The sequence below is a fragment of the Limanda limanda genome, chromosome 12, assembly GCF_963576545.1.
Source record: "Limanda limanda chromosome 12, fLimLim1.1, whole genome shotgun sequence".
Taxonomy (NCBI): domain Eukaryota; kingdom Metazoa; phylum Chordata; class Actinopteri; order Pleuronectiformes; family Pleuronectidae; genus Limanda; species Limanda limanda.
The window spans coordinates 18,186,706-18,200,284 of record NC_083647.1 but is presented as its reverse complement, the minus strand read 5'-3'; the positions used below and the strand labels follow the sequence as shown (position 1 = coordinate 18,200,284).

Sequence of the window (13,579 nt, the reverse complement as noted above, 5' to 3'; positions counted from 1 at the left end):
CAAGACAAGAGAAACACTGTAAGGAGGGGGGGAAGACTGCTGGAATTTTTCCTAGTAATAAGTGTCCAGAATAGAGTTTGTGTTACTGTGTGTGTTACTATCCCTAAAACACATTGTATCTGCTAACATAAAAGACATTATATAATTCGTATATAGAATGTATGAATGTGTTTTATGTGATGACTGTTTAGTTCCAATAATAGAACTTGCACTGTAAAATTATTAGATTAATACATTCATAGAATTCATTGTTATGTAGTTGAAACACTCTTAAGAGACGTAAATGTGTCTGCTGAAGGACAATGAAGTGTTTCATCACATTTTATTGACATGATGTCAAAACGTGTGTGTGTCATCATACCTGTGGGCCCATGGCCATTCCTCGTGGGGGGTTCATTCTCATTGGTCCACCCATGTTAGGATGTCCTGAGAAGAAAAGACAAAAAAGAGTCAAACACCCTGCGACATTCACATACACACACACTCCTGTGCCAATGTAAATACACATATGTCTCGTCTCTAAGAGTCAGGAATTAAGACGAGCCACAGACAATACTCCGTCCTAATCCCATTAGTTGTAACCCTCTGGCTTCAGCAGCTAATATCAGTGCAGAGCCCTTCCTGAGTCTCACACACACACACACACACACACACACACACACACAAATACACATATAGTATTCAAGTATTCAGTCCAGTAACTTTCTAATAAACCCACAACCCAGAGTTTATTGACTGGAGTGTACTAATTAAGTTTATTAATATCACACTGAAAATGATTTTAGTAATAGAATATTCACTTGATTTGAAATATTTTCAGACATCAAACTATTTGCCAAGTGTTAGAATTGATCTGTATTCAAAATGTTTTTTTTTAGATAACTCGATAGAAGGATCAATAATTAAAATACTTCTTAGAGTCCTAACAGAGTCTGTTACAAACATTGTGTTTTACTACACAAAACAAAAATATTTCATTTTGAGGCGTCCTAACTCAGGCCTGGGACTACGACATCGGCCCCAGTCGTACCTTGCGGTCTTGTTGGGTCCAAACTGTTTGGCAGGAGCGGCTGAGATCCAGGGATTCCCCCAGGAGGCTGAGAAAAGACAAAATAATTAACATTCTGCTACAACCATGTTTACTAGGACTTTCAGAGTTGTCAAAACTCAGCAAAAAAGTGCGTCAACAAAGTCACAATCCAGCTCAGTACCTGATTTGGCATTCGGAGTGCGGGGCGTGGTCCACCTGGATACCGCGGTGACATGAAAGGCTGGAAAGAGAAATGAGAAATGGAGGAAGGGGTGAAAGAAAGGCAGTTGAGGGAGGGGGGAAAGAAATAGAGAAAAAACAACATTTTCATTATTGATAAATCCACGAGCACTCGAACAGGAGGCAACACCGAGGACAAACAAATGAACACGTGTGGCTAGAGGATGGAGGATGACATTGAAAGATCAAACTCAACACATCAGACTGAAAACATGAGAAACAATACCTGAGCCAGAATCTGTTTTCTCTTTATACTCCCACAGCATGGATTTGTGTTGGTCAGCGTGTGTGTATGAGTGTGCCTGTGTGTGTGTTTTCTGTCACTGTGGTGTAAGCTGATTCGGCTTGTGGTCGGCCCGGTGTAGTTAGAGACACCTCACTCCCGACAACACCGTTCAAAAACCTTAGAGGAAGCATGTCCGCACTCTCTCGCACACAAGACAGAAACCAGAAACCACAAGAATGAAGCTCTGCGCTGCCAAAACCCCGGCGTCACCTCCACAGTGGCATCGGTGGCTACTCTCCTGAATAAGTCCTGAAACAGACGCTGACGAAAGCTTCTCTTAATGGGGAATTCACTGAAAATGCGGTTATCACATTGACAGGTGGAGGAGCCCAAAACCCAGACAGTCCTGTATGTGTGTGTCAACTGTCCGTACATGTGTGTGCTGCCCATGTGTTTTTGTATGTATATGTGACGTGTCCACACAGCCTGTCCCCTGTTTTATTTATAAGGTGCTAGGAGGGGAGGGAGCCGTGTGCGATTGTGTGTGTGCATGTGTGTTAAGAGTAGAGGAGCAAAAAAGTGTGCAACCCCCTTGCCACACACACACACACACACACACACACACACACAGACAAGCTGCTCTGGGGGAGGGGCACGGAGTGAATTATTCATCCCACATAGGGACAACCGATTCTGGGCCTTGAAGAGGAGCAGGCCCTGCTACCTCTGGAAGCTCGGCTCTCATAACGGAGCTGGCAACTGGAGGGGCCGACATCCACGGGGAATTAGCCAGAACAAAACTAGAACTAACAGGGCTCCAGGGTAGGAGGAGGAGAAGGAGAAGAAGAAGAAGAACGTGTGCGAGCGGTGAATGGAGAGAGATAGAGAGCTTGTGTGTGGGCGACGGGGAGGTGAGTGTGTGGAGGGGGGGTTTGGGGGGGAATGAGAGAGACAGGGGTGTTTGAGAGAAAGTGTTGGTGTCTTACCTGGCCATGGGGTCCCATCATAGGGTTGCTGGGGTTGTGTGGGGGGGGCTGTGCGTGGGGGGACTGCTGAGAGCCGGGTGGTCCCTTTAAGAAAGAAGAGCGATGTCAGAGAGGGGAGGGGCCAGGTGGGCCGAATACACCTGATGGGAATTGCCCGATCAAAAGTTATCAAAGAGAGAGGAGGAGAAGGGGGGAGTGAGTGGGAGAGGGGGGGGTACAGCGGAACATTTTGGGGAAATTTGGGAAAATTTGCAAAACACAGAATTAAAGCCAATGGGGAAACAATTAAGCCGAAACGAGTCAGTTAAACATAATAATTTTGTGGGATGGGCTTGAGATGTGTGGCAGGAAGAGATCCTCAGGACCCCTCAGGTCAGAGGACTACATGTAGTTCTTCCGTTTTATCCACATGGGGGCAGTGTTGCCAAAGGATTCCTGAGGCAGGACAGGCGCTAGTGGCAACTTCAAATCAGAGAAAAGATGGTGGAAATAAAGAAAATAGGTTGAAGTTGCATTTCCTGATAAATGTAAATCTACTTCAGCGCGACACCGTCCACAAAGAGAACAACCCCCGGCTCGTCCACACACAGCTGACATCTAACTCCAAGAAAGGGAGGTTAACGACCCCTAATAAATAACTCATTATGCCACGGCCCCTCTTCTGCTCTACCACCATCAGCGTCTTCAACCCCCCACCCTCTTCAATTTTCCAGCTGTCAGAAGAAAATAAAAATCTGGCCAATTTACAAAACAGCAAATGGAAATTTCCACGTATCCCTCCCAGGCGTCCGGACACGCGAACAAACACAACACATGTGGATGACCTCAGTGAGTCGGGGGGGCACGTGCACCGATGTGCAGCCAGCAGAGATGTCTGAAGGTCTGAAGCTACGAATTATCCTAAAATTTGTCCATTTACCTCAACAGGCTGTAATAGATAACACCTGTGTTGAGCCATTACAGCCGTAAAAGTTAAATAACCTAATAAAAATTAAAAAAAGTCTAAGAGTCAGAGTATTTGCAGAAGATCTGAAGTAGCACGAACTCATTTGCACATTGAACAATATAAGTGGCGCTCGGATTGAAATAATTCGACTCTCCTGCACTGAAACATGGAATCGAAGATCCGGTTTTCTGTATCTTTTGACAAATTCTTTACAGTTCAGCAACTAAGGCTGGAAGATATGGCAATTTTGGGTTACTGCCATTAGATAGAACCAGCAAAAATACATTTTGCCTTAAAATAATAATCCTAAAACCTTTGTCAATCCTCACTAGTTGCTGATTGATCTAGACGAATTGATTAAATTGTAGAACCGTTGCTCAAATAATATCTGATTCAATTCTTGCCAATTTTAGACTATCATTATTTAATTGTGGTTAAGTTTTTTAACAGTTAGGTTTTATTATAACATTTAACTGAAGAGTTGTGTGTATTTTGATGAGAAAAGTATCATTAAGGCATCGTTCAGGTTTCATGAGCTCACATCAGCTCTGACTGCGAGCAGGAGCCACATCTGCAGAAAACAACCGGAGCTTTGACTCTAAGGTCCCTTGAAGACGACAACACACACACACACACACACACTCGCACACAAACACACACAGTGACACATGCGCACAAGAACACATGCACACTCAAACACTCGCCCAATCTCACTCCCGCACCAATGTTATAAATAGCTCTTCCATGCGTCTCTCCTCACCCCCTCCCCTCCCCACCCTTTCCCTTGCTTATTCACAGTGGAACTCTCACTCGTACCCCCCCCCCAGCACCTCCACCCTCTCAGCACATTGCCTCACTCTCAACAAACAATGCGAGTGGTCGGTAGCCACAGAAACAAACACTGGCCCACAACCAGTGTGTGGCACTGATCTTCAACATTGCCCCTCCTCTTCCTCTCTTTCTCCTCCTCCTCCTCCTCTCACCCCTCTTCATCTCTCCATACCCTTCCCTCTATCTTGTCACTCGCTTTTTTCTCTCCTACTCTACTCCACCACCTTATCGTGCCTCCTGCCAAATGCCATAGCTGTCCATCACACCGCTGCCTCACGGTGAACGTGTGTGTGTGCACGTTCATTCGCCTGCATGTGTTTGTATAATATCTCAGTGTGTGTGTGTGTGTTTTCACTCTTCAGACAGCCATTACCCGCACAAAAACCAGAGCCAGGACAGGTCAGAGACAGAGACGTGGATGGAGATGGAGGGGTGGAGAGAGGATGAGTATGGGATGGTTTGTATCATGAATCGGTTGAGCGGCAGCGAAGAGTGAGCAGAGCCACAGTGAGACGAGTGTGAGCGTCGGAGACTGTGGTGAGTGCAAGTGTCAGGAGTGGAATGAACACTGTTTGGACAAATGTGGGGATTAAAGGAAATACATGTGGGAGAGCTGCACCCAACCTGCAACTGTGTCATATGAAGAATTAAGTTCATTAATTGAATTCATAAAAGAGCCGCCAATAAGAATTTTATGTCCAATGTAAAATTTTAGGTACAGTTATGAGCAACAAACTTGTTTTATCAGGATTAACAATCATTCAATACAGTTGTGGAATCCTGGGAAAACCACATCTTGGTGATTTGATCCGTTTTCAGATCAATTTCAAAGTTGATTTAAAATCTGTAAATAACTTATTGTTCAGTAATCCTGGCCCACTGAGAGCAGCACTACTTGTTATTCTTATTTCTATTCAACATTGAAACATGTGCAGCAAGAACTGTGAAAGATGTGGATCTCCTCCTCATGTTAACCACAGTCAAGTGGAACTGATGTTGAGGTGAGCAGGTCAGTGACAGAGGGGGGGTCGGGTCATACCTGGAAGAAGCCTGGGGGCATGGGACCACCTGGCATGGCGTCGTTGGGGGGCATGTTGCCCATCACCGGGCTGGGCGCTGCCGCTGCGCTCTGAAAATACAAAATGACAAGATTAAATGTGGTGATTTGTGTATGTGACTGCTCTACACTCCTATCTACATACACGATGCACTTGCCACCAAATTACTATAGGAGGCAGTGTCTGCACCTGCAATCACAGAACCCCCCCCTGCATCTATACTTTAATGGTTAATTCAGGAAAGAGTCTTCGATTATAACCTCTAAACTGTGCCCTCATCTCTGTGGAAAAGAGAGAGCGACATTGACCACAACCTTTTGTTCTGTGGACGAGTGAAGAGGAAGAATTGAAGAAGAAATAGAAACAAAATATTACTCAGATATTTCTCTCTCCCAAAACTGCAGAGAGATCAGAGTGTGTCTGTCCTGAGACGTGTGCTGTCACATAGATACACATGCAGAGCTCAGGTCACAGCTCAGTGAATCCACACTGTGTCAGCTAATGAATGATGGGATTATTATTCATGTGCATTTCTACATTTCATTTTACTTTTTAGAGCCTCAGTGTGGTTACCGTTGAATTATTTGGTATTCTTAGTCCAACCTTTATACTACATCCATATTTCCAACGTTCTACTTTCATGTTTGATCAAAATGAAATATAGTGAGTGTGTCACATTGTGTCTCACGAAAACCAGCTACTCACTTAAGTCCAAAAGACCATATCTGTACAGTGATTTATCACAGGGGACATTTTTCTAAGATAGTTCTACCTTGCATCAAAGCTTTGCCCATGACTGGTCCTTTTCTTAATAAAAGGTTTTAACGATTTTGTTTAATGTAGCAGTTTAACAAGATTAAGTGTTTTAGATATTACATGATCACAGCTCTCTCTTGAGAGAAATACATTTTCTTTCCTTAAACTATGATATTTGAACATATATTTCTTGAGTTAAATCCAGAAACCACTCAACATTGATTTTACTGGCGGTATAATGACTCAGATCAATATGCTAGTCAATGCAATTAAACATCTTTATATTTTTTATTGAGGAATTTACATTACTGATAATTATTAGACGTCAAAGGCCAATATGTTGAGTTTCATAATGTCTTAATCATTAGAAGCTGTTTTAAGAAAGCAAAGGAGGAAATAATGACTCATAATAATCCTCATGTCTGGGAAGAAGTTTATTTCTTCACTTTTGCTGAACTATAACTAACCAATTACGGTCTAATTCATTCAAGGACACAAAACCAAATGTTTCATATTATGACTTTAAAAAGTACATCCTAAATCTTATGAGAAATATATTTGACCATGAATTCATAATGCGCAACAGCACTGTTAGCAGCACTATTAGATCATGAAATATTAACTTTGCAGAAAGTATATGCAAATTCCAAAATGAAGTATTAGATTTTGTAAAGAGGCTGGCGAGCCAAAAATGCTTAGAAGCAACAAAAACAAGTTAAACCTGATGAGAGCTGCTGCTTGACTACATCATATTGCCACATGCAACAACAACACTACTGATTCCAATCTCCTCTACGTCAGTCAAACAATATAAAAGAATAAAAGCAGAACGTAGGATAGAAGAGGGGGGGTGGTGATTCAGCCCGGGAGTTAAATATGATATAACTGTATTCTTGTCAACACACATAGACAGAGACGCATGTTCTGAGCGCTTACATAAGCACGGCAGAACAAACACACACATATGCACGCAAGCACAAGAACGGGCAAACATAAGCGCACACACACACACAGACACACACACACACACACACACTAAGAGTTGCATCACAGGCTCATAAAGTGCAGGCCTTCAGTACAGAGAGGCAGACAGTGGAGAACCACAGGCTACAGGACCAGAACAGAGAGGGGGTTTAAGACCCAGGGGAGGGAGTTGGCCTCACAAACACACACACACACACAATCACGCATCCACTGTTTCACCAGCGCACACACACCTAACGAACACACTACAGCTATGTGACACACACTGTATGCTTGGACAACAACGCAGTCTCCCAATTACACGCATGTACACAAATATACTCGCTGCCCTTTTCTCCTGACGAACGGACACACATGAGAACTAGGGAAAAAAAGGAAGAAAAAAAAAAATCACACACTTACACAATGACACACACACATACACCTCCCCCATCTTTATGCTAATTCTGCTAGTGAACATGAGCAGGCCACTGAGTCCCTGGGGAAGGAGCAGGGTCGGCTGCCTCTTTCTCTCCTTCTCCATCCTCCCTCCCTCCCATCCATCTCCCTCACTCTCTTCTTCTGCACACTTTCCTCTCCATCTTCTCTCCTCTCCGTGACCCTCCTTACTTATTTTTCCTAGCACTGGTGCACACACACACACACACACACTTACGCACACATGTACGCACACAGAAACGCGCACACACCTTCCCTGTGCCCCAACCCCTGTACTATTCCTCCCCATCGCAACCTCTCCTCCCCTCAGCCTTCCCCCAGTAGGGTGTCAGCAGCTTGCAGAAGCTGTTGCTATGGAGACAGGTCCTATCTGCACTCTGTCCCCCTGGCATCCCCCGCTCCAGGAGTGCAGAGAGAGAGAGAGAGAGAGAGAGAGAGAGGGAGGGAGGGAGAGAGAGGGAAGGAGAGGATAAGAAGATGCAGGAGAGTGAGAAACAGAGAGAAACAGAGAGAGAGAGAAGGCACATGAGCGAGATAGAGGAGAGAGTGAGTTAGAAGATGTGAGAGTGAGGCAGAGGAGGGAAAAAAGGCGATGGAAGAGGCAAAAAACAAAAGAAGATAATGTTACAAGGAGAGAGATTCTGTTCACTATCAATCACTTGGTCACATTATTGTTCGACACTATTAATGACCAACGATATGCTCGTGAATTCTCAGTTTGCCGAGTGAAACCCGAATGCAAACTAAAAGCACACAGAGAGGCGCAGTAGCCACCAGCAAGGCGTAAGGTAGATTTAGTATGCAGTCGCTCTTTATTAAAACCATCTGGCCTGGGGAAATACAAAAGGATCCAACAGTGCTTTTTTAGTTTCTGCAGCAGCACCCACAGTACCGCCGATATCTACCTTTCAATTTCAACTCCGGGGCTCAGAAGTATGAGGCTGTCAGGGAAAAAAAAAACCTTTGCGACGAGGCTGCCTCCTTGAATCAGAATAACTTGATTCGCCCAGAAAGTAAGTCTGCAGGAATTTGTTTTGTTGACACTGTTGCGGGTAAACTGAGACAGCAAACACACAAAACAAAAGAGTGCACCTATATGCAAAAAGAAACCAGTTCAATAAGGCGGCACAGTGGAGAGCAGACGCTAATGCTGCACTAATTAGTTGATATAATGAACGTGGAGTTTTTGTAGTGGAGTTGAATTATTCATTCTGGGGCTGAACGTATGGAACAGTCCGTTAATGAAGGAGTGCACGCGCTGCGAGGGAAGCGCTGGGTGGCAGCACGACTTGAAAGGGCTTTAATGCCTGACATGCAACAGAAAGGAGAAGAATACGTTTCTTTCATTGAGGCTGGCTGAAAGTTCAACGAAACCCACTGGACACATTTTCAAATGTCTGGGAATATTTACACGGTTTAAACTGTAAACTATATTTTAATGGCCTTCCTCGGCAGCGTCACTCAAACACGCCGTCCTAGAGCTACGTCTGCGAAAAAAAATTAACAATAGGAAAGTTTTGATGTTACCTGGCTATCAATAATACACAATCACATGTGTTGACCTCACTGGTTCTGAGTGGGAAACTCTTAACCTGAGCATTTCTTTTAAAGGCGTAATGCAACAAACAAGCAATAGAAATTAAATCACTGATGATGATGACTGACAAATGATCAAATGTGGACAACTGGTGCTCATCTTCTTCTTATACAATAAGAACAAAGACACCTTTGAGATGTTGCGACAGTTGTTATTCATAGTTTTCTGACATTTCAAGGACAACATGATTAATTAAGAATAGTAAACAGGCAGAGTAATGGATTCAATAAATCATTGGTTGGAACATTAAAGTCAGAGATAACTAGTCCATACCTCTACCATCAAACCAAATTTAAACTCACTATATCCAGATTTACTGAACTTGGGAAAATTTAACGGTTTGTGAGTACGCAAATCTCCCAGTCAGTAGCTGTGAACATTTTCTAGATTTTTTTCCATCAGCCTTTTATTAGAATGTCCGGAGAAAATTCAAAGCAAGGGAGTGGGCGTGTTCAAACGTATTATTTCTAATATGCGACGGGAGCACAACGGATAAAAAACAACAGATGAATACAATCTTCTCAGGTTGAAAAAGAGGTGGCGTATATCTAGAAGACGCAGACGTCACCTTGGAAAGGCAACTAGATTTAAGGGCTTTTGGTGATAAGGAGATGAAGCCGACGTCTATGTGCTGTAAACAACATGTGATTTCTGGAGCAGAAATGATACGTCATGTCCTGCCTCCTGCTGCTCTACCCAGACGCCAGCCCCTCGCCTGAATGCTCCAGACATTTTCTTGTTGTTATGAACACGTCTGACCTGGACAATCTGCTGCTGTGTTCGTCATGTGTAAGGCAAACTCAGGGAAATGGTCAAAGTTCATGTCTGAAAACGACTTTTGAGATTGGGACTGATGTTGGGACGAAACAACTTTGACTGTTGGAACCTGTAACGAGTAATTCGTGGTTTTCTGACATTTGACAGAGCAAATAATTGATCAAGAATAGAAAATATGCAGATTAATGAAAGAAATAAATCATTAGTTGGATCCTTGAATTCCCCAGAGACAATGCAGTTGATGTTTCAGAAGTGTTTTGCAGAGGCAGGCATCGCATGGCTGCAAACTCTCATGCTGTGGTTATTTCTACCGAGGCTACTAAATCTGATTTTGGTCTGTGGGAAGAAGCAGGTTTAGAGCTTCGGGCTAAAAAAGCGGCAGACATGCAACATAAAGCTACAACCTCTGATTCCTTAAACGTTTGCTCAGCGTCAGTCGAGACAACCCTCAAGTACCGTGTAATAAACCCCATCCAGCCTTCTGTGGCTCCACGACGGCGTCTTTGTGGCAAAATATCTTAAATGCGCTGACGTCTTAATCCACGTTAGCGGCTCCCCGTGAGGAAACCCTGTTGCGCTCGCTTCTCCTCCGCGGTACAAGCCCGCGTTGTTGATGAATAGCCTATCAGAGAACAAAAGACTAATGATCTGATTGGCTGGCACGGTGCAGCATGTAGATGGGCTGTACAGCAAAGCATTGATCCCTCCCTCTCCATTTCCCTCTTCCTCTTGCTCGCCCATAGGACCCACCGTACAGATCAATAGTGCTCAACACATTATTGACCTCTGCCTGATACCTTTCACAGGGATAAAGACAGAGACAACACTGGATGGAGAGAGGGGAGAGACAGCAAATGTATCCGAGTGTGTGTGTGTGTGTGTGTGTGTGTGTGTGTGTGTGTGTGTGTGTGTGTGTGTGTGTGTGTGTGTGTGTGTGTGTGTGTGTGTGTCTGTATTTATGTGCATCCCTGCCTGGAGTGCGTACTAATCTACATTCTGGTTCACACTGATATGTACCTCATCACTGTCTCCTTGACCCGCTGTCCTTAGCGCACAGAGAGAGGGAGGGAGAGAGAGAGGGAGGAAGGGGGGAGGCAAAGGAGTGAGGACAGGAGAGAGTGAGAGAGTGTGTGTGGAGACGGGGAGGAAAAATAGCTGACAGTGGTGATCTGGCTAATTTATCAGCCCAGTCAAAACAGTGTGTTTTGCTCTGAAGCAACAGGATACGGCTGCTACTCTCACCGTCACGTCTGACAAACAAAGACGCACACACACACAAACACGCACACACACACAAACACACACGTAAAATCTCTGAAAGCCCAGCTGGTCCTCAAAACTGGCACGCCACACACACATACACACGCTTCCCCAAAAGCTGCTGCCAAGGTAGCAGTACTGAACCAGACTGGCGGACTCGTGCACACACGCACACACAAACTGGATGACAGCACTAATACATGCTGCAGACACAACATCCACTTAGCCAACACTTCAGATGAGCAGCAGAGAGGCCAGAGACATGGATAGGAGGAGAATGAGAACAACTGGGAACTTAAGTCAGTTTTAACTCCAGAAGACGGATGTTTCGTCTTTTCCACAAACGACAACATGATCATTTATCGTCCTTTTCCATCACAGCTACAGAGGCTTAACGAATAAATAGCAATTTATTCCTAGAGGTTAACACAAGATTTTAAAATACTTTATTAATCCCCAGGGGCCCTACATTATATAAAGTCATTAGAATTAGCTCCACCTTTACCATCTGCAAGTGATGTGCATATTGATGCATCGATAATATTTATCCAAAAGTATATTATATATACTGTACATTTAAGCAGTTTCGATTTCTATATTTAAAGAAATCTGGTCTTTTATCAGTAATAGTATTTCTATATTGTGATGTTGCTACTTTAACTTAAGTAAAAGGTTCAAGTCTGATTTTCTATTGAATGACAGAAAACACTGATGTAACTGAAAGATGTCAAAGCACAAGAGACGTTCCCAGTTTAGTTTCTTCAGCCTCTGCCCTTTGATGAAAGAATACAATGATTTTAGTTTTTTATCACTAAGTTGGTTTTATAGTAGTTTGAAATTAGGTTGGATCTGATGCAGGATACGCTTTAGGACACCCTGGTATAACACTGTTGGCTGTTCAACACATGTATTGTATTTTTTCCAAAACTTTTATCACACAGTTAATTATCGAGTTTAATGGAGCTTTCTTCACTTTTTCCATTACACTGATTCTTCTGGTGAGAGGAAGCAGAACAGGATTAACAGAACGCATGCAACTAAATTTTTGCAGAGGAGGTTTGTGACTTATGCGAGTCAAATGCAATCAAGATTGTTTATTGTAATGTTTGAAAAAACAATGGTTTAACAGATGTTTTAAACAATAGAAGATGTTAGAAAGGATCTGTGAGCTGCTTTTTAAAGATATTTAAAAATAAGTGATGTGAAGTGAACAGTCACCAATAAATATTGGAGATTAAATGTCATCAATATTCAATTCAACAAGAAAAACTAAATTAGCCAGGGGTAGTTCTTAAAGAAACATGAAGTTTGAATAAAGTAAGACTTATAATTTTATTAAAATAATAGTTATTCAGTTTGGTAAAATCAACAGCCAGATTTAATTTCACACACACACCTCCTACAGTTACTTAACTTTGAATAAAACTTATCTTCCACATCCCTGCCTCTACGTTTCAACATTTGCCCACTCAGCTCCATCTTCAGACATCTCAACTGTCTCCTGGTTGTGTCTTCTTGTAGCCTACACTGCCCTCTCCACTCAGCGCTACTAGGAATTGTGGGTAAACAGCGAGATTAGCCAATCAATCTTCTCCCGGGAATAGAGGTAGTAGTGGTGGTGAGGGAGGGAGGGAGGAGGGGGAGAAAGACAGGGAAAGAGAAAGGGAGAGGAGGGGAGTTGGATAGAGGGAGTGAGCTAGCAGGCCAGTGAGACGAAGAGATGAGAGCGTACATGTATGTTGGGTTAAGGAAAGAGTAAAGGATGTAGTAAAAGATGTAGTAAAAGGAGGGTGGGAGGAAAAAGGCGGAGAGTTGAGGAGAATGAACAGAGAAATGGGGAGGGAGGAGAGATGCAGATGTGGGGGTGTCGCAGAGAAACCACAAAACATGGTGTGAACGGGTTTAACAAAATGCTACAGAGACAAAAAGAAGAGACGGCGAGAGAGATACGTGGGCAGACGCATAAAGAAAGAAACAGCTAAGGTAAAAAAAAAACAGAGGACTGCTGTGACGAAGGAATCAAGAGGAGCCAGAACTACATCACTGCAGGTTGACACAGTGCTGGTGGCAAATGTTTATGTCTTTACAATCTATTTTTCTATGGTAAAACCCTTGGTTGCACCATTTTTGGATTAGTAGTTATCGTAGCCAAACATTTTAAACTTGCACATAAAAGATCATAGTGGATGCAGAAGGACTCAAACCTACGTATGCAGAGTGTGTGCTAGCTCACCTAGCAGCAGTGGTGCACATCAGGAGCACCGGGACATTCCCCAGTGGCCTGATGGTCCATTTGGCCTTGAACTGATTACTTGACCAGTAATAATATAGAAAACAGGACCGAGGTGATGGACCTGTCAAATCAACTTATCTGACGTAACGACGTGGGAAGCGACGTCTCTCGGCAAATCACCGAGCAGCCAAAGATAATACAGCTCCACTATCTGAAA

At 43.4% G+C, this 13,579-nt stretch overlaps 1 protein-coding gene across 1 annotated transcript in view; it reads right to left on the bottom strand.

The window, feature by feature from the left end:
* Positions 1 to 13,579, bottom strand: part of zgc:110158 (uncharacterized protein LOC553590 homolog) — a 34,356-nt gene that overhangs the window by 3,296 nt on the left and 17,481 nt on the right. Inside the window, exons 5-9 of the mRNA XM_061082570.1 lie at positions 5,299 to 5,388; positions 2,483 to 2,566; positions 1,212 to 1,271; positions 1,031 to 1,097; positions 362 to 426 (exon numbers count right to left, since the gene is read on the bottom strand). Of these exons, the coding sequence (XP_060938553.1) occupies positions 362 to 426; positions 1,031 to 1,097; positions 1,212 to 1,271; positions 2,483 to 2,566; positions 5,299 to 5,388 (366 nt within the window). The remainder of the gene's footprint in view (positions 1 to 361; positions 427 to 1,030; positions 1,098 to 1,211; positions 1,272 to 2,482; positions 2,567 to 5,298; positions 5,389 to 13,579) is intronic.